This window comes from Bubalus kerabau, chromosome 16 (assembly GCF_029407905.1).
Source record: "Bubalus kerabau isolate K-KA32 ecotype Philippines breed swamp buffalo chromosome 16, PCC_UOA_SB_1v2, whole genome shotgun sequence".
NCBI classification, from domain to species: domain Eukaryota; kingdom Metazoa; phylum Chordata; class Mammalia; order Artiodactyla; family Bovidae; genus Bubalus; species Bubalus kerabau.
The window spans coordinates 21,324,713-21,349,539 of NC_073639.1; the positions used below are offsets into that span (position 1 = coordinate 21,324,713).

Here is a 24,827-nt window from a genome sequence, read left to right on the forward strand (position 1 = left end):
TTAATACCCCACTCACACCTATGGATAGATCAACTAAACAGAAAATTAACAAGGAAACACAAACTTTAAACGATACAATAGACCAGTTAGACCTAATTGATATCTATAGGACATTTCATCCCAAAACAATGAATTTCACCTTCTTCTCAAGCGCACATGGAACCTTCTCCAGGATAGATCACATCCTGGGCCATAAAGCTAGCCTTGGTAAATTCAAAATAATAGAAATCATTCCAAGCATCTTTTCTGACCACAATGCAGTAAGACTAGATCTCAATTACAGGAGAAAAACTATTAAAAAATCCAACATATGGAGGCTGAACAACACGCTGCTGAATAACCAACAAATCACAGAAGAAATCAAAAAAGAAATCAAAATTTGCATAGAAACGAATGAAAATGAAAACACAACAACCCAAAACCTGTGGGACACTGTAAAAGCAGTCCTAAGGGGACTAGTCCTAAGGGGAAAGTTCATAGCAATACAGGCACACCTCAAGAAACAAGAAAAAGTCAAATAAATAACCTAACTCTACACCTAAAGCAACTAGAAAAGGAAGAAATGAAGAACCCCAGCGTTAGTAGAAGGAAAGAAATCTTAAAGATTAGAGCAGAAATAAATGCAAAAGAAACAAAAGAGACCACAGCAAAAATCAACAAAGCCAAAAGCTGGTTCTTTGAAAGGATAAATAAAATTGAGAAACCATTAGCCAGACTCATCAAGAAACAAAGGGAGAAAAATCAAATCAATACAATTAGAAATGAAAATGGAGAGATCACAACAGACAACACAGAAATACAAAGGGTCATAAGAGACTACTATCAACAATTATATGCCAATAAAATGGACAACGTGGAAGAAATGGACAAATTCTTAGAAAAGTACAACTTTCCAAAATTCGACCAGGAAGAAATAGAAAATCTTAACAGACCCATCACAAGCACAGAAATTGAAACAGTAATCAAAAATCTTCCAGCAAACAAAAGCCCAGGTCCAGACGGCTTCACAGCTGAATTCTACCAAAAATTTAGAGAAGAGCTAACATCTATCCTGCTCAAACTCTTCCAGAAAATTGCAGAGGAAGGTAAACTTCCAAACTCATTCTATGAGGCCACCATCACCCTAATACCAAAACCTGACAAAGATCCCACAAAAAAAGAAAACTACAGGCCAATATCACTGATGAACATAGATGCAAAAATCCTTAACAAAATTCTAGCAATCAGAATCCAACAACACATTAAAAAGATCATACACCATGACCAAATGGGCTTTATCCCAGGGATGCAAGGATTCTTCAATATCTGCAAATCAATCAATGTAATACAACCACATTAACAAATTGAAAAATAAAAACCATATGATTATCTCAATAGATGCAGAGAAAGCCTTTGACAAAATTCAACATCCATTTATGATTTAAAAAAAAAAAACCCTCCAGAAAGCAGGAATAGAAGGAACATACCTCAACATAATAAAAGCTATATATGACAAACCCACAGCAAACATTATCCTCAATGGTGAAAAATTGAAAGCATTTCCTTTAAAGTCAGGAACAAGACAAGGGTGCCCACTTTCACAACTTGTTTTCTTTGGGGTTTTAAGTTTGGTTTATTTCAGTGTACTTAAAAACCTCAGATTCTCTGTGAATTATCTAAATCTTTTCTTTATGTATTTGAACATTTCAAAAAATCATGAATGAGGGTTGAATATTGCCAAATGCTTTTCTGCATTTATGTCACTTTCACTTGACAAATTTTTCTCTCCTGGGGCCTTCTGACCGGCTCTGGGAGTTATCTCAGGATCCTCCTCTTTGTCTCTTGAGTTGATTCCCCTATTTTCTGGATTGTGATCTACATCATTCTTCATTTACTTATTTGCTTTTGTGAAGCATGCTGTGGCTGCTGCTAAGTCGCTTCAGTCGTGTCCAACTCTGTGCGACCCCACAGACGGCAGCCCATCAGGCTCCCCCGTCCCTGGGATTCTCCAGGCAAGAACACTGGAGTGGGTTGCCATTTCCTTCTCCAATGCATGAAAGTGAAAAGTGAAAGTCAAGTCGCTCAGTTGTGTCTGACTCTTAGAGACCCCATGGACTGTAGCCCACCAGGCTTCTCCATCCATGGGATTTTCCAGGCAACAGTACTGGAGTGGGATGCCATTGAAGCATACCCACCAGTAATTTCTTGAAAAAGATTGTGTGAGATGTAAAGTCTTGGAGAAATAAAACATCTTTAAATGACTTCAGTCTGTTAAACTTAAATGTTAAATTAGCTGGGGAAACAATTCTGAGTTGGAAATGATTCCCCCCATTTTTGAAGGTGTTTAAGGGTATAGCTATTGAAAAGTGGTTAAAGCCATTTTAATTTCTGTTTCTTTATATAAGGTCAATTTCCCCATCTCTAAACCTTTAAAAATGTTCTTGTATTTAAATCTGGTGGGGCTTTTTAATCTGAAAATTCAGGCTTTGATTCTTGGAAAATATTCACAGAAATCTCTGTTTATGAATTTTCCCCTTTCCATGATCTTTTTAAGGAACGCGTTTCCTATTTTCTCTATTTGCATTTATTTCTGGGAATGTTTCTAAATTTTATCTTTCATTCTTTGTATTAGAGCGTCTTTTATTTTTTTGCAGGGGAGGGTAGTTTTAATTGGCTGGTTGATTTGGTTGTTTTTTTTTGTTTGTTTTGCTAATACACTTTTAATGTCTAAGAACCCCTTTTATTCTCCTAATGTCACTACCTCTTTTTATAACATTTGGTTGTTATTTTGTGATTGAAATTTTAGTAGTTCAACTTAATCCTCTGAGGGCTTCCCTGGTGAAGAATCTGGTGGTAAAGAATTAGGTGGTAAAGAATCTGCCTGCAATGCAGGAGACTGGGGTTCAATCCCTGTGTCGGAAAGATCCCCCTGGAGAAGGGAATGGCAACTCACTTCAGTATTCTTGCCTGAAGAATTCCACAGACAGAGGAGCCTGGCAGCCTTGAGGCTTCCCTGGTGGTTCAGACAGTAAAGAACCTTCCTGCAATGCAGGAGACCCAGGTTTGATCCCTGGGTCATAAAGATCCCGTGGAGAAGGGAATGGCAACCCACTCTAGTATTTTTTCCTGGAGAGGTCCATGGGCCACAAAGAGTTGGACCCCACTGAGTGACTATCAACTATCTGAGAATTTTAATAGTTTTAAAAAGATTTCTTTTAGAAAATTTTTTATAGTATCTTTTTTTGGGTATAATTTTTGTATAAAATCTTTTTTGTACTTCCTGTATAGTTTCTCTTTCCTCCAGTTTTTTTTAAAGTAAGTCCCTGTTTTCATGTTAAAGGGTTTTCTCATATATCCAGTGATAGTAGGTAGGTTGTGTGTTCAAATGCAGAGAGCGCTGATTGGAGGATGTAGCACATGGCTGGATTTGTCCCTTTCACTTTGAGAGGAGTGGATAGGTCCTTCTTTTGGGAAGTCTCCCTATGTTAGTATCTTTAGGTCTTGCTTAAATTGCTAGAGAATATGAGAGCCATGTGGGCAAAGACAGATGGAGTTTTCACTGTTCACTTTGTCAGAATTCATTTATTTACCCTGTTTTTCATTACCACCCCTACCCTGGTTTGAGTCTAGGTACCCTGTTTTCCTTTTTAGAGAATTATCCTTCAAGAGTGGAGAAAAGATAATCATCTGAAATCAAGCGGCCAGAGATGGTCTCTAGAGCTTTAACCACCTCTCAGACAGACTTGCCAGCCACCCCCAGGGTTTTGCCCCACTTTCACCTCCATTTCTAGCAGTACGTGGCAGGTTCTGCCCTGCAGAATGCTTGTCCATTTCCTGCCGAAGGTTTGAGATACAGCTTTCTTAGACATCGTTCATTTTGTTACCTTTGTCTTCTCTCTCACTCTGTAAGATCATGCATTTTCTAAATGGCCTTCAGTGTTGTTTTAAGTGTGAGTTCAAGAAAGAGTGAAAGTACCTGTGTCTGATTCACCATTTTATTAGGCAGACTACTAGTTCATTCTTGCAGCTTTTACTTTTCCGTCTCTTCATTTGTTTTTCAACTTCAGAAAACTAAATTTTAATTTCCAGGACTTCCAGTTCATTCTTTTTATGTATTGTTGTTTATTGTTCAGTCGCTCAGTTGTGTCAGACTCGGCAATGCCGTGAACTGCAGCACACCAGGCTTCCCTTTTTATGTACACAAGTATCCTATCTCTCCGAGAAAATTAATTACACTTCAAATTAGTACCTTAGTATAAATGTAATTCGTTATTTCACCTGCTTCCTTTACTTCACATCTGTCATTAATCCTGCATCATCACCACCCTCTCTCCATTCTCTTCTGTTCTCGGGAAAAACCGAGAAGTATAGCTCACAGAAGGTCTTCATCCAGAAAGTTCCACGTTAGATTCTGAGAGCAGAGATACTCCCATAGACAAGGAAGACAGCTGAGAAGGCGGCGGTCACCTGTGGAGGATCAGGAATTGAGGTTGCGCTTGGTGCCAGGCAGTGAGATCACTGGGGCCTCTGGCCTCCAGGGTTCCTCCCCACGTGGCCTGCTACTGCTCTGATCATCCTCCATGGCTTCCTCATGACCCGTGCACTTCCAGAGCTCCTCAAAGTGGCTTTCTGTTCCTTGTTTTATATATTATACAACCAAAAGTACGCTTTATTTATCTACCGACCACCACTTTAATGTGGGTACATTTCCATGAATATAACTCTGCACTGGTGACTTTCAGTTAGACTTGCATCATGATGAAAGGTTTTTTTTTTTTTTTTTGGTTTTTATTTTAAGTGGGACTGAGATCAGGAAAAGCTTGAAGCAAAGATGAGATATGGTAAAGCATATGTGGAGTTTTCAACATTGTAATGTTCAAAGATACCCAAACATACTATAGCTCTAAATATGATAGATCCCCAGCTGCTTTGTGGAAATAAAGTATCAATAGCTCAGGTATTGAATTTCCCAGGCACCTTTATCCATTATCAAATCAGTCAAGTGTCTGTCTCCTTTCACAGCTCCTTTCTGAATGTTTCCCTTCTTTCATACAAGAACAACAAGCAGACCACCACCACTCCTTTTTCCCTCCCAGTTTAGGAATCTGAAGTGCTTTCAGCATCCTTTAAATCAACTTCAGGGAAATGATGGACTGTTAATTTCCTAGGACGTTTAAATACCTAAGATTAGATGTTTCCAAACTGATGAAAGGTTGCAGAATGGATTATCCCTTCCATTTTCCAAACACGGCATTTCAAAATGGAATAAAATTCAATTATATTTAAGATTCATAGCTTTGTTTCTATTTATCAAGTAATATACACACACATATAGTTAAAAGTTAATAACAAGAACATAATAAAAGGCATCAGTCCCCTCTCCCTACTTCCCCTGCTCTATCTGACTCACCAGCTGCTGCTGCTGCTAAGTCGCTTCAGTCGTGTCCAACTCTGTGTGACCCCATAGACGGCAGCCCACCAGGCTCCCCCGTCCCTGGGATTCTCCAGGCAAGAACACTGGAGTGGGTTGCCATTTCCTTCTCCAATGCATGAAAGTGAAAAGTGAAAGTGAAGACGCTCAGTCGTGTCCAACTCTTAGCAACCCCATGGACTGTAGCCTACCAGGCTCCTCCATCCATGGGATTCTCCAGGCAAGAATACTGGAGTGGGGTGCCATTGCCTTCCAGAGGCAACATTTAATCATTCCTACTTTGAATTCTCGTAGTTATCTTTCTACAGCTAAATAATATACCTGTGCTGCTAATTTTTATTTTTCCACACAATTATTTTTCCTGCAGGATAGATTAATATTAACTCAGATTCTTATTCATTTTTATTACATCTTAGTTTGGGCTGCTATGCCCAAAAATACCACTGATGGAGTGGCTTAAATAGCAGCAATTTATTTCTGACAGTTTTGGAGGCTGGTAAGTCCAGGATCAGGGTGGCAACATGGCACGTTATGGTCAGGGTCCTCTTTCTGGTTTGCAGATAGCTGTCTTCTGGTTATATCATCACATGGCCAAGAGCAGAGAAAGCTCTGGTTTCCTGGCTCAGAGGGTAAAGCGTCTGCCTACAATGCAGGAGACCTGGGTTCTATCCCTGGGTTGGGAAGATTCCCTGGAGAAGGAAATGGCAACCCACTCCAGTACTCTTGCCTGAAAAATCCCATGGACGGAGAAGTCTGGTAGGCTACAGTCCATGGGGTCGCAAAGAGTCGGACACGACTGAGCAACTTCACTATCACTATAAAGGCACAGATCTCATTCATGAGTATTCCACCCTCATGACCTAATTATCTCCCAAAGAGCCCACTTTCAAATACACTGGGGATTTACACTTCAAACATACAAATTTAAGAAAGGGTGACACAGATATTTAGTCCAAGGCATATTATTACTTTGATTATTTTGCCTCTCTTTTTTTTTTTTTCCTAATTTTCATTTCTGAAAGTCTTAATAATCAGACATTAAACTTAGTTAGCCAATCCTCTATATGTCATAGCTTTTATCTACTATTTCCTGTACTTGTTTTCCTATGTACTTGGTGGGTTCCTTGACTAACTTTTCTATTGAAGTTTTTAAAAATGTTCTTCTGTTTTTTCCTAGCATCTTCTTGTTTTGAGGATACAGTTTTCCTCAAATTTCTGAGTATTAGATCTTTTCAGTAAACAATTTTGAAGTTCTCTTCTGCATTCTGAATGAGCTGGGTTTTTTTCTATAATAAAATCAAACTATCTGCCTGTTTATTTTGACCTTTTTTCTGTCTTGTTGCACACTTTCTCAAGTATTTGGTGATTCTTGGTTGCCTGGTGGCAATATAGATAAATTTTATTTCCTTTCCCTCACCCTCAGGCTGACCCTGCATTTATCTTCATATTCCTTTAAAAAACTGAAAAGGATGAGGCTTCCTGGAAGTTTTTGGTACATTTGGAAGAATCTGTTGGTTTGCAAACAATGTTGTAGAGTGTATGAATGCCTTTTCTGTTCATTTACGCTCGCTCATTCCAGTGGAGTCTAGTTCTCCATACCTTAAACAGAGACGTGGGATATTTCATTTCAATTTTTTTCAACTTTTGATTTTGTTAAGTAAAATAAGATTTACATACATGTCCCCAGAGGAGTAAAAGTCTCCGTCTTTTCTTTAATCAAGACCATCATAGCAACACTTTCATTGCTGTGTTTTCCTTAATATTTATTCCTTTTACATCCTTTAAAAACCTTATTGTAAAATTTTTTCCTTAACCAGTTATTTCTTGTACTTCTCATATAATTCTTTTTATAAGATAAATTATATATAGTTTATTAAGCAGAAAAATAATTTAGGTTATCTCTATTCATCTAGCTTATAGTTCAAAAATAATAATCTAGTAAGATAAAAATTCACCTTCGTGATGAATTTTAGTTTGACAAATTTTAAAATTTTACCTATGTCTTCAATTTAAATGTCCTTTATCATTTCATGTTCTACATCTATAATAAACATAAAGAATTTCAACCAAAATGTCTCAGTACTAATAACTTGTGAAAACTCAAAGTACTTAAAGAGTCTCTGTTATTTGATAAGCCAGAGAACAGCGTGTTTGATAATTTGCTAGTGCTTCGTCCTACACGAAAGGTCATCTTCCTTTTACTGCAGTGCCCTGGGCTCAGGGCAGAATGTTTCAATGTGTTGCAGGCAGGGTTGCCAGATTAAATACAGGGTGCCCAAATAACTTTGAATGTCAGTTAAACAATGGCTTTTTGTGTGTGTATGACCCATTTGTTTTGTGTTAGTCCTGGTTGGAGGTGATGGAAGAAGGCATAGAAGAATAGTTCCCATCAAAATACATTAACTGTTGAATAATGACATGCAGCATGTTTGTATTTTCTTCACAATTGTTATGTAAAGTTTTATGTGTCTCTTTTATGTAAAGATAGAGCAGACGGAGGTGGTAGCAAAAGAACAGAATAAGGAAAGAGTACTGTCAAGAAACTGTCATGAAAATAATTACATCCTTATGAATGAATAATATACTATTTCTAGATGTTAACAGATTTCTTATTTTTATTACAGGAAATATGAAAAATGAAGCACAAGAAGAAGAAGCTCTGTAATACTTTAATCTTCGATCACCATGATTTCTAATGGCATCTTTCAGAAATTGTAATATTCAAAACAAATGATTATATATACAAGAGGAAGGAATAATGAACAAGCTTTGAAAATATTTAACTGCCTCTATGTCAAGAAAAATTTGCATATTTGTTTATGATACTTGTATCCTTATTATTACAAATTTTTATAAAAATAAGACAGGGAAGTTTTTAAAAATAAAGAAATCTATTTTGTTGAATTAGATAGTTAAGTAGCTATCTAAGTAGCTAAACATTTTAGCTAAGTAGCTAACATTTCAGAAACTTGCTATCATCCGGGACAGGTCCTGTGTGAACCAGTACATGCTGTTATCTATTGTGTTAAGACACCAAAAATAGAAAGCACAAGGCTGAGCAACTCTGAGGCTGGCGGCGCCACAGTATCTTCCTGTCCTTTTAACAAATGCATTTAAAACTAAAACTTCCAAGTGCCATTTGAGCTGATTAACAAACATCTTGATGTATATGTATTCTGACAGTCATTCAGTTTCTAAAGATTTCATATTTTCTCTTCTTATTGCATTCTTAACTCTTGGGTTATTTGGGAGTGTTTTTTTAATATCTTGGTTTTGCCATCTCTTATTGTTGATTTATAAATTTAATTACCTTGTTGTTAGAGAACTTTGTGTGATAAACTTTGAGAGTTAAGAATTCTTATATTTCATATGAATTACGGAAGAATGTATAGTCTTTACATACTCCCTTTCAAATATGCATTACTCATTTGCATTTTTATTGAGGTATAATTGATTTCCTTTTTTCATTTGTTTTTATAAATGTTAGTTTTGTGCTTTATAAATGTCTTCTTTAAATATTCCTATTCAATGGGTGCTGGTTTCTCTTATATCAGGCTTTTTAATTTATTTGTTAAATGCTTTTAAATCTTTATTAATTCATAAGTTTCTTATAGGAATCTATTAAAATCTATTTTTCTTCTTGTTATTCTATTGAGTTTTACTTTATTTTGAGAAATAATGAGATATTACTTCTTTCTTATCCTTCATAAAATATGAAAATCTTAATTCAAACTGCTGTATTATCCTTGACTAAAAAACTTCACACATTTACATCAATATGAACCGTGTCACATACCAAAGTGAATATGAATGATGAACTGTTCATATGCACCATTTCACTTTCTTCTTTAAAGAAAGGAGCTATATTTCAACTATTATCTCAATAAAGTTGGGAAGAAAAATAAGAATAAAAGACATGTATTTTTAAAATTTGACTTCAGTTTTGAGCTTTTAAATCTACCAGATCATATTCCAGGTTAATATGAAAAATTACAACTAATTCCAGGTAGAGCATTTCTCAAAACGAAGGCACGATTCCTTGTAAAGGTACCCACTAGGACTTCTTAGCTCACCATCCAAGATTGGCACAAAATACCCGAAGGGTTGATACAATAAACTGGAACAGTATGAAAGGAGACTGTCCAACATTCCACTGGCTGTTGTTGAAAGGCCTGAATGATTGCAGATGATTCCAAGGGAACACCGCTGTGACACCCAGAAAGAGGCATTTGAACCCTGACCCATATACCCTGGCGTGGCAGATGCTGGAAGTTATGATAAAGAGAAGGAAGTTAAAAGAGCCTTAAAGATTCAACCCAATGACTGCTGTCCTTAAGGGAATGATTCCAGAACAAGAGTGTTTCAGTGGTCAGCACAAAGCAGTTCTCAAAAATGTTTCTAATGTAGCCGGGAGAGATGCCCCCATCTTCCATTCCCATCCCCACTGCTCCCAAATGGTAGATATTTGGAGGGTCTCGTTCACCACCCACAACCTCTGGTCTAAGTGTATGGGGAAGCGGAGATTTGGAGAATCTTAGACACCTATCTGAAGTATAGCAGAGCAAATAGTGCTCACTGGTTGGTTGGGGCATTCATTTTATAACATACTAATTTTGCTTTTTAAAAATCACTTGTCTTCAAACAAATACATGAAGGCAAATTATGTATTTAAGCACCTGACTCAATATATCAGATAAGTTTGTAGAAGCCACATTCAGAACAGACTTTTTTTTTTTTTTTCAACATTACTTTTAAATGAATAGCTCTGTAAACACGGGAGGCATGGCAAGTGAAAGTCTGTTGCCAGAATGGCTCTCAAGTACTGGTAATAGCCACCATCACCTGCCTTAAATACTGTGGACGTAAATGGTTATATGGTAGTACAATTAATAGTAGTTGTAATAGTAAATGTGGTATACTCCTGGTAGAAGGGAAAGAGACACTCTCTTCTAATGTGTAAAGTATCTAGGGATTTGCTGTGTTCTGTATGGATCTTCCACCTGGTGACAGAATTGAAACAATTATGAACAAATAATGGGAGCTAGATCTGTGCAGGCATTTTCCCAAGAAGACCATCATCTTATGTTGTTTTTGTTTTTTCCTCACTAACCTGCATATATTTTTAGATGCTGTGTTGATATTAGTAGCTACTCATAGGTAATGAATGAATCATGAGATGAAAGATTTTTGTTTTACTGATATTTTCTTTCTGAATGCTTAGATAAAAATGAGTGATTTCTTAGGGTAATACAGTTTACCCAAATTGATAACAAGTAGAGACATAAAATGTCAACCATGATACCAAGAATGCCCACTTCCTTGGCTTTCATAGGGTCCAATAGTACTTCTCTGATGAAACTTTCCTTTAGGAAAAATGAATGGCAACATACTCTGTCCCAGCATTTTGTCCATTCTATTATGTAACTTATACATTATTGAATATTTAATTTGATAATAAAATTATAATGGGGTAATCTTGGATCAGGCGGAGTCATCTTGGATCAGGCATACAAAAATGGAGTTGGGTGGCCAATGAAGACCAGGTCTCAGAGAAGTCTCTGCACCACTGAGAACCTGAACTTTCTTTGAGCTATGCCAGACTCAAGACCACCACCAGCTGTATTCAAAACAACACCTGTCAGCTGCAACCTTATGGTCTCAAGTTCTCCCCTTGTAACTACACAACCATTTGGGACCCCCACCAATCCTCACTTAATAAGCACCCTTACTTCTTGCCAGCTCCAATTATAATTCTTGATAACCACTCAAGTAACTTTAAGCATTCGGTTTTTGCCTTTATAAGCCTCCCTCATTTTGTAGTCCAGCAAAACACAATTCAGGTAGTTCTTGAGTCTGTGTCTCCAGGGTGGAGTCCTAACAGACCCCAGATAAATGCCTTTTTATCTCAGTTGGGTCTCTTTCTAGAATGGTGGTCAACAGATTATATGTCTGTTTTTCTAAATATATTAGCTATTTGAAAGCAGAGCTCATCGAGTTGTGATCTTTGCATTATCAGCATTTTCATAGTTTAGCAGATAGAAGCTAAATATTCAATAAGTGTCTGATAAGCCTCTCAGTACGAGGAACATGGAAACACTTTAGCTTTTCATTCTGAATTCCTATTAAAATAACAAAATAGATAAATAGGTACTCCTTCAAACAACATTCTAAACTGAGAATAAGTATTAAGCATATATCTGAATCTTGAGTTTTTAAAAATCTTTACATCAATGGATCAGATTAAGGGCTCATTTAGCTCAGATTCCTTGTTCCTAAAGTTTATGCTTTCAGCTTCTTCATTGCAAACTTTGAGTGGATCCTTCAGAAATTCTTTTCTAACAAGTCAAATTCGTTACCGGTCACAGAATTATGTTGAATAACAGAAGTTGCAAAGCCTAAGAAAAGAAGAGCATAATACTGTTAAAAGTACCTGGAATAAAGTTGTCTTAAAAAGTTGTTTAAAAAACCCATAAATACCATCCAAATACCAAAAATACCATCTTTGACACAGAAGATGACAGTGTCAGAAGTCTAGATATAGTGGCCTTATCACGGATGCAATGTGAAAAATGTTCAGTGATCTTTATATCTAGCCAATAATCACATTTTATGCATGGAGCTCCATCAATTCCCTTAATCTGAGACACTTTAATAGAGATATCACAAGTTAAGTATTTTATTATTACAATAAAATTGAAAGCATGATAATACCAAAATCAAAGTCAAAATTTACTACCAAGAATAAGGAGTAAGGGCTGTATGATCCAACATCTATGGGGCGAAGAAAGTTGTGATTCAACCTGGTGGCCATGCAAGGGAGCTGAAAGTGCTCATGTCTGCTTCTTGGGGCCCGTTACCTAGGAGTGACTCAGATATTTTCTGCATTTATTTCCCCTTTCCCATGCTTAGACGGTAAAGCGTCTGCCTACAATGCGGGAGACCCTGGTTCAATCCCTGGGTCAGGAAGACCTCCTGGAGAAGGAAATGGCAACCCACTCTAGTATTCTTGCCTGGAAAATCCCATGGACGGAGAAGCCTGGTGGGCTATAGTCCATGGGGTCGCAAAGAGTCGGACACGACTGAGCAACTTGACTTTACTTTTGACTTTACTATGTTTATGCTATATTTTAACTTTTAGTGAGTTAAAATGACAGGCTTTGGAAAAGATTTGAACTCCATTTACACCATTAATACTTAAAGCCAAAGGCAAGTAATTATCTTCAGTTTTTTTCACCAGGGTTGTTGGGACGTTCGATAACATAATGGAAGTAGAACCGTTTAGAGCGCAGTAAACACAACGAAAGATTAACAATTCTTATCAGCATTTCAGAAAGAAACCATGTAGTACTCTTTATTATGTTAATATTTAATATATCTCTATCATACACTTTCAGGGAAGAATAGCTCCCTGCTGACCACAATGACCTCCCATCAGAACGTCTAGAACCCCGGGGAAGGCCTGGGGTACTAACTGGACGCTGTTAAAATATGATTTACTCAAAATTCAGGGCCCAATTATGTGCATTAGGAGGTTGAACCTCACTGCTCCCAGAGAGCAGGCGCTCTGCGGAAAGGAAGGGTCTTCGGATGGTTAGCGAGGAGTTCCTCCCAGGCCATCCGAGGAGCCGGATGCACGCAACAACCGGCCGGTGGGGGCCGCGCGGCTCGGGGTTGGGAAGGTCCCTCTGCGGCGGTTGAGTCCCTTGGTGCAGGTGCGCGCACCACGCGCCCGCGGCCGCACGCGCACGCGCGGTTAGCAGTCGCTGCTGCGCGGCCGGCGGCTGGATTGAGCTGGGGGAGACGCGGGGACCAAGTGGCAGCAGCTCGGACATCTGAGCTGCCACTCCCGAAAACGGGCCCGCAAGACAGGTGCGTGGGCAGTAGTAGGTCACTTTTCCGCGTCGTTCTGTGCTCCAGCTGGGGGTGAGGAAGCCGAGTCCTAGTTCTTCCTCGCAGGGCGGGGGTTCCTGCTGCGCCCCTTTCTTGGGCGTCCGCTGGGCGGACCGGTAGGGACCCGTGAGGAGGTGGGTGCTGAGTTTGGGGATGGGGACGCGGCCAGCGAGGTTCTCGGGAGGGCTCTCCGGGCCTCGGGGGTAGGGAGGCCGGCCCGGGCGGGCGGCGGGCGGCGGTGGGGTGATGCCCCCCTCGGGGTCGGTTGGGACCCCCGGAACTTCTATGTCCATGTCCACCTGCGGCGCTGGGGCTGGCGCGGGGAAGGCCAGGTGGCCCGTCAGCCCGGCCTGTTCCCGAGGGTTCAGAGGCCCCGGGGAGCCGAGTCCGTTACTCCAGCGGTTGCCATTTCAGCCCCGTTCCACGCTCGAGCCCCGGTGCGCGCTCCCGAGCGATGGAGAGGGGGGCCGGTCTCATTTCAGCGCAGCTCACTCCGCCCGCTACTTCGCACGGAAAGGCGAGTCAACCCCAACTAGGCTCAGTTCACGACCTCCCCGCCTCTATAGAGGCGAAGGGACCTGACCTCTCGGCGCTGGTGGCCCGCGACTCCCGGCCGCTCCCTCGACGCGCCGCCTGGAGCCCGGTGCGCGCCGCTGGGGAGGGAGGGAGAGCGTTGTGGTGAATCCCACGAAGCCCTAATGACTCGAGACTCATTATCGCCGACGGGCTGTTTACGATCAGATACTTTAGCTGATTTTATTTATAGCACCTGCCGGAGCAACAGGGCTCCGAGGCGTTTGCTGTCCAGAAGGGAGAAAGCAGATCATTCGAGAGTGGCCATGGGAAGAACTCTCGAATTAGGAAAGTTAGTTTGTATGGAATCTTTTTGATGCTTTAAAAACATCAAAACCTTGATCTAGCCCTGCGATTTTGTTTGCTTTAAAATTTTTACGTCACTCTAGGTCTTTTAATTACTGAAGGTAACCTTCCTTTTGGCAATTGTTTGACTTCTTTTCAGTTTACAGTTTTGTCTTCACATGCAATTGGTTTGATCTTCCAGTCACATTTGGAACTTAAATGTAAATCCATCGAAGATAGCCCTCATCTAGTTGATAAAGTTGATTATTATGTATGGATGGTGTATGTTAATGGATCTGTAGACACTAAACAGTGCTGTGCTTAGTCACTTCAGTCGTGTTGGATGGACTCTTTGTGACTCGATGGACTATAGCCCGTCAGGCTCCTCTGTCCATGGGATTCTCTAGGCGAGAATACTGGAGTGAGTTGTCAAGTGCTATAAATTAACCTTATTGCTTGTTCCTGATAAGTTTTAGTGCTCAAACTGGAAAGCTAGAATTGCCAACTTTAATAGACCTTAAGATCATCCCGGAGAAGGCAGTGGCACCCCACTCTAGTACTCTTGCCTGGAAAATCCCATGGATGGAGGAGCCTGGTAGGCTGCAGTCCATGGGGTCGCGAAGAGTCGGACACGACTGAGCGACTTCACTTTCACGTTTCACTTTCATGCATTGGAGAAGGAAATGGCAACCCACTCCAGTGTTCTTGCCTGTAGAATCCCAGGGACGGCGGAGCCTGGTGGGCTGCCGTCTCTGGGGTCGCACAGAGTCGGACACGACTGAAGCGACTTAGCAGCAGCAGCAAGATCATCCAGCTTAATCCTTTCACTTGATAGATGGGGGGGAAAAAAAGGTTTAGAACAGTTTTAACCCTTTCCTTTTTAGTAATAGAATATAAAACTTGATATGATGGTGCCAAACTGTGTGTGTACTTTCTATCATATCACTTTGTAGTTGACCTACTGAAGTTACATGACAACTAAAACTTTAGTGATTTTTCCAGCAGTACTTTTGAGGCTTAGTCGTGCTGGTGAGTCCTCAGTCAGCCATTAAAACTGAATACCAGCAACATCTTATTACAATAGCAGATAGAAAGCACGAATGTGTTAATAGGTGAGCGTCAAGAGTAAGAAATGAGTCTTAAAAGGGCAGAATTTATGCTGAGAACTGTAGACAACTGTTGAACGTTTTTATGAATAGGTAGTACAATTAGACTTGTTCTTTAGAAAATTCATGCTGGAGAGAAGGTGGCAGATAGATTGGGAAGACTGGAAGTGAAGAAGCAAAGTGGGACTTTACTGATGCTTTTCAAAAGTCATGGATTCCTAAATTAAGGCTATGGCATGGATATAGAAAGATACATTCAAAAACACCCAAACAGGTTTAGCTACCAATGATATAGAATATCAGGAAGAATAATCTTAAGATAGTGACAGAGTAACATGGCTGATTTGGTTGACCAAAGGTGCAGTTAATGGAAGAAGGGAACTGAGATTAGAGAGCCGGTTTGGGTGGAAAGATGAGCCTCAAATTAATGGAGGCTTTGATACATCCTTGAAGAAACTAAAGAGTTGTGGCTTCTGTGCTGTGGATAACATTTGGGAGTCTTCAGTTAGTCTTTAGAGGTAGAGGCCAAAAGTATATGAAATGTAAGGAGAAAGCCTGGGCACAGAACCTGAAGGAACAGCATCATTTACAGGAGATTAGAGAAAGAGCCCATAAAGGTGGCAGAGAAGATGAAGAGAATCAAGACTCAGGAATAGCATCATGGAAATCAAGGAAGGAGAGAGCTTTGAAGAAGCAGTCAGCAAGGTCAAGAGAGAGCAGTAGGCAATAGGACTGAAAAAGCTATTGCATTTACCAAGTAAGATTTGTTTGATGGGAACTGTTTCAAAGAAGCTAGAATCAAGTACAGGAATACTGGAAGTAGTAGTTTTTCATTGTTGCCATCATAAGTTACCATAAACTTATCAGCTTAATGCCACACATTTATTTTCTCACAGTTCTGTAGGTCAGAAGTCTGACACAGGTCTCAGTGCACTGACATCAGGTGTTGACAAGGCATCATTCCTTATTAGAAGCTCTGGGGAGATTCTTCCTTGCTCATTCAGATTGATGACAGAATTCAATTTCTTTTGGTTGTAGGACCGAGGTTCTTGTTTCCTTGTTGATTGTCAGCTGAAGGTTGTGATTTTCAGCTTCTAGAGCCCACTCACAGTCCTTGGCTCATGACCCCCCTTCCACTGTCTTCAAGATCTCTATGGTGGGTGGAGTCCCTCTCACTCTTCAGATCTCTTCTGCCCTCTCTCACTGACTTTTAAGGGCCTGTGTGATTATATTGGGCCCACCTGCATATCCAGAATAATCTATTTTAGGGTCAGCTAGGTAACAACCTCAGAGAAGGCAATGGCACCTCACTCCAGTACTCTTGCCTGGAAAATCCCATGGACGGAGGAGCCTGGAAGGCTGCAGTCCATGGGGTCTCTAAGAGTCAGACACGACTGAGCGACTTCACTTTGACTTTTCACTTTCATGCATTGGAGACGGAAATGGCAACCCACTCCAGTGTTCTTGCCTGGAGAATCCTGGGGACGGGGGAGCCTGGTGGGCTGCCGTCTATGGGGTCGCACAGAGTCGGACACGACTGAAGCGACTTAGCAGCAGCAGGTAACAACCTTAGTTCCATCTGAGAGGCCTCCTTTACCGTGTGAGGTAACACTCACAGGAACCAAGGAATCAGATGTGGACATCTTTGGGGTGGGGGTCATTGTTGTGGCTACCACAGGAAGTTAAAAATGCCAACAGTTAAGACATTCTTTCTAGATGCTTTCATTAAGGTGATACCCAGAAACATTTACATTATCTGTCATGTGATAATTATAGTTCCAATAGTAAGCCTTACTGTTTATCCTTGAGCTTCATAACTGTCTTCTTAAATATCCTGAAATTTGTGTGAACACTGTAAAATTTTAAAATGTCAGAGAAATATAAAGTAATACTATGAAACAAAGGTCTGTCTAGTCAAGGCTATGGTTTTTCCAGTGGTCATGTATGGATGTGAGAGTTGGACTGTGAAGAAAGCTGAGTGCCGAAGAATTGATGCTTTTGAACTGTGGTGTTGAAGACTCTTGAGAGTCCCTTGGACTGCAAGGAGATGCAACCAGTCCATTCTGAAGGAGATCAGCCCTGGGATTTCTTTGGAAGGAATGATGCTAAAGCTGAAACTCCAGTACTTTGGCCACCTCATGCGAAGAGTTGACTCATTGGAAAAGACTCTGATGCTGGGAGGGATTGGGGGCAGGAGAAGGGGACGACAGAGGATGAGATGGCTGGATGGCATCACTGACTCGATGGACATGAGTCTGAGTGAACTCCGGGAGATGGTGATGGACAGGGAGTCCTGGCGTGCTGCGATTCATGGGGTCGCAAAGAGTCGGACACGACTGAGCAACTGAACTGAACTGACTGATGAAGTTGTTAGTTTTTATATTTTTTTGTAGCCTTAAGCTGCTTTAAAATCTTTGCTGGAAAGATTTTAAAGGCCATTTAACCAACTAACTAGATTTGTGTGTATAAATTATAGTTTGGATAGACATCAAAATATGACTTTTAGAATATGAAGCCCACAGAAACTGGAATGGATGTCTAAAGTATGGAACATATTAAAAAAAATACTTAACCTTGTATATATAGGCCTAGAGCCTCAATTTATAGGCCATTTAATGAGCTAAATAGTTAAACCTTCTAACTTTAGAGCTTTAACGAAATGAATATAGAGTTTGAAGCTATACCTATTATAACTTTGGGTCTTACCTTTGCTATTTAGTAGCTTTCTGTATTCTTGAGTAAGTTGCTTCCTTGAGTCTTGCTTTCCTTATGTAGGATGCGGTACCAGTACCTTCATCAGAGAGTAGCTGTAAGGATTGGAATTCATACGCCTGAACAGTGTGTACTCAAACAGCACTTCCTGTTCTCCTCGTTCCACTCTTCTCTTTTCAGTTCTTCCTTTGCCCATGGCCTGGGGAAATTGGTCCTTTCTAACCTTTGTACCTCAGTTTGAATGTAGCTTTCTCAAGGAAGCTTTCTCTACCATGCAAATTTAGTTCCCCGACTACCAACTCTTACAAAGTCCTTACTAGTCGGTCACTTGTCACAATTTACTACGTGTTATACCTGGGTTATTTGTTTAACATCTGCTTTCCATCCCAAACTATAAGCTCTTTGCAGTCAGGGGCCATATGTTTTGCTAATTACTGTAAGTTCAGTAAGTTATTCTAACATCATGCCTGTCATATAATTGACAACCATAGTATTTGTTAAATGAATTCATGAATGATGAATTTTTTTTTTTTAAATCTACTGAATAACCTCTCTTGAATTTCTGGAAACATTAGCTATTACAAAATTTATAAATCCCAGGTGTGACTTATTCTGAAGCATGCTTCTTTGAGAAAGTTTCTGCATTTCAAATGGAGTCTTGCAACTTCTTTGGAAGAAGGCTGCCTCTGTAAGATGCCACTATCAACCCACTCCAGTGTTCTTGCCTGGAGAATCTCAGGGACAGAGGAGCCTGGCGGGCTGCTGTCTATGGGGTCGCACAGAGTCGGACACAACTGAAGTGACTTAGCAGCAGCATTACCTATCTCTCCACCTTATTTGTGATGCTTCAAAGTGAACTATATGCACCATAGCCAGATAATTCCAAAAATACCCTTTAATTTTGGTGAAAATTTGTCCAGTTTTTTTTTTATGACGTGGTAACACTGTTTTCATCTAATTTTTTTTTACTATCTTTTCTAGTAAGTTATGAACTGAGTTGTTAACATGCAGGATGTCTGTAGCAAGATTCTGAAATACCTCACAATGAGGTGTTTCTTCATAGATGTAGAATAGAGTTAAATAATATGTTTAATTTCCCCATATTAAACTAGAGCATAAAACTGCAAAGTTTCTAAATTATTATCTCCTTTATTTATAGGAATACTTTGTGTTACGTTTTAACAATGTTCTAAAAGACTTCAGAGGGCCAGTGTTGGAAGCATTGACATGACCATTTCTGTCTCATAAAACCATAGTTTAAAACATCTACTATATATAAGGTTTCAACCCATGAATTTTTCTAGAAGTTAAATTCTAAAAAAGGATTTTTCCTCCAAGGATCTTGTAGACTTTTATAGACAGTGAAACTCCTTCATTTTATTTCTGGCCTTCCCCTAATTGCCTAGAAATCTTTTTGCTAAATTTACGGTTGCCGTGCTGCTGCAACAATAAAGGCATTCTAGTTGGTTGCTTAGTAACATCTATTTATCTTCCCCGGTAACATTTTTTCCTGTCATTTTTGCATTCATTCATTCTGTGAACATAAATATGTCTCTGTTTATCATGCACTGGCACTCTTTGGCTAGCACTGTGAATACAGAAATGAGAATTCTGGCTGTCAGTGAGCTTATATTTTTGTATGTTTTTTGTTGTTGCAAATTTCCTCACTTTGGAACTATGTAGAAGTACTATAAATCCTCAATAAATACATGAATGTATCATTATAATGTTTATATAACCATTATTTTGAAAATGATGCTGTTTGGTCCACTTTAACTTTAGTGTGTAGCTATGTTTTAAAAGAGCCCAGTGCAGATTTAGTTTATTCTTTCTATAACTACTAAAACCAAACAATATTTACATATCCTGGATTTCAGCTCTGATCACTTCACTACTCTCACATCTTCAGTAGTTTCTGAATTTTATAGGATCAGATCCAGAATTCTTGAAACACTGTAGTTATTTGCCTAAATCATTAGAAAGTTGTATTTTCAACTATTATTTCTGCTATTATGATTCTTTCCCCACTTTTTGCTGTATTTCCTGAGGTATTTTCATTGTTTCTAAGTCCTTGTGATTTAGAAAAATATACCCAGTTTCAGTTAACAGTATGTGTTAGTTAAGGTAATGCTCAAATAATAAAGTAAAAAAATCCCAGGGACCTAACATGATTTCTGGTTGCCGATGTCCTAGGAAGTAGATGGCTGTGATAGTTAATTGTGTGTATCTACTTGATTGAACCCCAGGATACCCAGATATTTGCTCAAATATTATTTTAGGTGTGTTTGTGAGAGTGTTTTTGGATGATTAACATCTGAATGGTAGGCTGAGTAGAGCAGATTGCCCTTCCCCTAGGTGAGTGGCCTTATCCAATCAGTGGAAGGCCAGAATAGGACAATAAAGCTGATACTCCAGTGAGGAAGAGGGACTTCCTCCTGCCTAGCAGGCTGAGCTGGGACTTCAGTTTTTTCCCCTGCCCTTGGACTTGAAGTGAAACACTGGCTCTGCTTGGGTCTTGAGCCTGCTAGAGTTTGTATCATTGGCTGTCCTGGCTTCCAGGCTTTTATACTCAGGCTTTCCTGGGTCTCATCTAACTCCATTCACCTGAGTCATGCTTAACTCTAGAAAAAACACAGTATAGTTACGTCTCCTGGGGAAAAAAGAAAACATCTGCGGCGATCAGCCAGAAATCTCTCCCAGGTATCTCATACTTGGCCAGTTAACTTATACTTCACTTTGTTGTTGAACCAGCCCAGAGGCAATGCAGAGAACATACAGGAGGCCAAAGATATATGCAAATGGATGTGCTTCTCCATTGCTTGCTTTCTTCACAAATATTTTGTGATTTCAACAACCTGTATGAAGTGAGGAATACACAGGAAGCTTAGAACCCTGGGCTTTTATATTTTATACATTTGTAAGGAGGGAAGGGGGCAGCATCAGCACTAGAAGTTCTGTGTTTATACCATATAAACAAATTCTTGCTTTACTAATCCTGTATATCTTAGGACAACTGTATAGCTCAGTAAGAAATTAGAAGAGGACTAACACTACAGAGCAGTTGGCATTTAATACATATACACAAAACACTTTACCTAACAATAGCAGAAAGAAAAATTAATGCCAGTCTTTCTCCAACTCTTCCAGAAAATTGAACAGGAGGAAATACTTCCAAACTCACTCTATGAGGGTAGCCTTACCCTTGACGCCAAAGGCAGACAAAGACACTAAGAAGACTACAGACCAATATCCCTGATGAGTATTGATAAAAATACATATTTTTCTTAAGTGCACACAGGATATTCTCTAGGATAGACCATATGTTATGCCACAAAACAAATCTTAACAAATTTTTAAGAGTTTGTTTAAACTGGAAAAGATTCAGGGTTATCTTTTCCAGTTGCATTGTGATGAAACTCAAAATCAGTAGCAGAGGGAAAGCAGGGAAAAAAATCCACAAATATGTGACAATTAAACAATACACTTTTAAACAACCAAAGGGTCAAAAAAGAAATCACAAGGAAATTGGAAAAGATCTTGAGATAAATGAAACAACAAACAAACAAAAGAAAGCAGACGAAAACTTATGGTATAGAGTGAAAGCAGTGCTTAGAGGGAAATTTATGGCTGTGAACAGTTACATTAAAAAAGAAAGATCTTACAGTAACAACCTAACTTTGCACCTTAAGGAACTAGAAAAACCCAAAGCTAGAAAAAGGAACATATAATAATGCAGTGGGTAAGATTAAAATAAGAAGTAGCATGGTATAATGTAAAGTTTTGGATTCTCTCCTTGTCTCACATTTCCAGTTACAAGAATTTGATCAGGTTTTTAATCTTTCAGTTTTCAGTTTGTAGATTGGGAGTAATAATGCCTTTCATAGTGATGTCCTGGGCTGCAAAGATTAAATTAGCTAGTTCTTTTATGCAAATGAGTGATTATAGTCATAGAACTTTAGAGAAGAAACAAACTTTCCAGATAAAGGGTTTTTAAAATTTTTTCCTGAAGCTTTGGCAACTGTTTCTGAAGGAAAGTTAGGAAGAACTGTGATATAGAAAACAAATAGTAGACATTATTTATATTTAAAATCAAATCAGATCAGATCAGTCACTCAGTCGTGTCCGACTCTTTGCGACCCCATGAATCACAGCACGCCAGGCCTCCCTGTCCATCACCAACTCCCGGAGTTCACTCAGACTCACATCCGTCGAGTCAGTGATGCCATCCAGCCATCTCATCTTCTGTCGTCCCCTTCTCCTCCTGCCCCCAATCCCTCCCAGCATCGGAGTCTTTTCCAATGAGTCAACTCTTCGCATGAGGTGGCCAAAGTACTGGAATTTCAGCTTTAGCATCATTCCTTCCAAAGAAATCCCAGGGCTGATCTCCTTCAGAATGGACTGGTTGGATCTCCTTGCAGTCCAAGGGACTCTCAGGATCTACTGTATAGCACAGGGAACTCTGCTCAATACTCTGTAATAACCTAAATGGTTTCAGCAAATTAATTATTAAACTAAAGTGTGCATTCATTTTGAAGGAGAAGATATGGGGCTAAAATAATATTAGTGTTCATTATTACTGCTGTTGTTCATTTTATGCATTTCTATTTACTCAAATGTTACTGATAGCGTCAAGAAGAACACCTTTTTACTACACTGTATAAGCCATGGAAAGCTCTTTAATTTTTAGAGCAATGAAGCTTTTAGGGTTATTAACAATTGATAAGCAGTTTGCAACTGTACTCATTTCTGTGCCAGTAAATGAAAATTTAAAAAATCTGTACCTTCCTGTTATTGAGTTCAAATCGATCCCTTTACATTTGCTTTCTATCTCAGTTAACCTTTTTTATGACTAGAGAGGTTACACTCTTCCAGTTAAATTGTGAGTAGTATACATCATTTTTGTATTCTTTTCCATAAAAATGGTGATCTTAATACATCTTTTCATATAGAATGTTCATTTTTTTTTAAAAGATGCATTTTCAAAGTAGACTTTAAAGTTGTAGTCGGTAGCCTTTAGAAGAAAGTAAAGCTAACTGGCCCATACATTCATGTTAAGTTTTGCTCTTATTAAAAAGGGTTATTTGAGCTAACCCGATGGAAGAACGCTTTTTATAGTCTGATGTTTCTTTTTTTAAAACACAACTTTATTGATGTATTATTTGGATACCTACAAGTTGACCTGTTTAATGAGTACAGTTCAGTGAGTTTTAACATATTTAGAGTTACACAGCCATTACCGTATTCCAATTTTAGAACACTTTCCTTACCCTCAAAAGAAACCTTGTAGCAATTAACCCTTTCTTCCCACTCCTTTCCTTAGGCAGTTACTAATCTATTTTCTGATTCTATGGGTTTGCCTATTTAAATGAGGTCATACAATACATGGTTTTTTATGACTGACTTCTTTCACTGAGCATAATGTTTTTGAGATTCATCTATCTTGTAACACTTCAGTACTCCATTCTGTTACATTGTTAGATAATCTTCCAGTTTGAATATTCCACATTTTGTTTATCCATTCATCTGTTGATGAACTTTTGGGTTGTTTACACTTTTTTGGCATTAACAACCATCATTATTTGGCTATCATTATCATTCAGTTCAGTTCAGTTCAGTCGCTCAGTCGTGTCCGACTCTTTGCGACCCCATGAATCGCAGCACACCAGGCCTCCCTGTCCATCACCAACTCCCGGAGTTCACTCAGACTCATGTCCATCGAGTCAGTGATGCCATCCAGCCATCTCATCCTCTGTCGTCCCCTTCTCCTCCTGCCCCCAATCCCTCCCAGCATCAGAGTCTTTTCCAGTGAGTCAACTCTTCGCATTAAGCATTTCTATTCCAAGGTTTTGTTTGGACATCTCTTTTCATTTCTTTTGGGTTAGAGGAGTAGAATTGCTGAATCATAAGGTAATTCTGTTTTTAACATTTTGAAGAACTGCCCTCCTGTTTTCCAAGCTCATTTTGTATTCCTGCCAGCAATGTATGAGGATTTCAGTTTGTCCGCATCCTCCCAACACTTGTTGTTGTCTCTCTTTGGTTATCGCCATTCTTGTGGGTGTAGAGTGCTGTGTCATAAATTCAGTGTTTCTTAGGCAGACCCATGTAGGTCTATAAATATGTTCTGCAGGAGTTAAGAGTTCTCTCAGAATATACTTTTTAAATAGAAACTCTTTCATGTTGATGGTAGTATAACTATACCCTGGATCATCTGAATGACTGACCATCTCCTAATCAATATTGCCACACTATTTCATTATTCATATTTACTTGTTTAAAAGTCCACTGGTACCAAAAAATAAACCCTGAATTTTTAACATGCTAATGGGAAAGAGGAGGGTGTAATTATGTAAATTACATATTTCTGCCAAGAGGCAGTCAAGTAATATTTGTCTTCCACTCATCTCAATTCGGAGAAGGCAATGGCAACCCACTCCAGTACTCTTGCCTGGCAAATCCCATGGACAGAGAAGCCTAGTGGGCTGCAGTCCATGGGGTCGCTAGGAGTCGGACACAACTGAGCGACTTCACTTTCACTTTTCGCTTTCATGCATTGGAGAAGGCAGTGGCAACCCACTCCAGTGCTCTTGCCTGGAGAATCCCAGGGACCGGGGAGCCTGGTGGGCTGCTGTCTCTGGGGTCGCACAGAGTCGGACATGACTGAAGCGACTTAGCAGCAGCAGCAGCAGCATCTCAATTAATCTTATAAGGAACAGAGGTTTTGGAGCTTTTGAGTGGAGAAGTGGTTATGTATGTAATTGAATCATCATAGTGTTCCAGGGATGATAAATGCAAAAGAACTTCATTCACAGCAGTCAGCCTGATTGCAGTAAGTCCTGTATTTATTTGAATTT

The 24,827-nt window shown here is 39.4% G+C and overlaps 2 protein-coding genes across 6 annotated transcripts in view; both read left to right on the plus strand.

Moving 5' to 3' along the window:
* Positions 1-7,990, plus strand: part of MGAT4D (MGAT4 family member D) — a 56,339-nt gene extending 48,349 nt beyond the window's left edge. The window contains exons 11-12 of the mRNA XM_055550822.1: positions 5,971-6,039; positions 7,895-7,990. Of these exons, the coding sequence (XP_055406797.1) occupies positions 5,971-6,039; positions 7,895-7,990 (165 nt within the window). The remainder of the gene's footprint in view (positions 1-5,970; positions 6,040-7,894) is intronic.
* Positions 1-24,827, plus strand: part of CLGN (calmegin) — a 109,432-nt gene that overhangs the window by 48,170 nt on the left and 36,435 nt on the right. Inside the window, exon 1 of one of the 5 annotated variants that reach the window (XM_055550645.1) lies at positions 13,142-13,279. The exons of 1 other annotated variant lie outside the window; for it this stretch is intronic. The gene's annotated coding sequence lies outside the window, so the exon portion shown is untranslated. Of the gene's footprint in view, positions 1-13,141; positions 13,280-14,075; positions 14,281-16,680; positions 16,825-24,827 lie in introns of those variants that run through there. 3 more of the 5 variants (XM_055550644.1, XM_055550646.1, XM_055550647.1) reach the window with 3 other exon arrangements.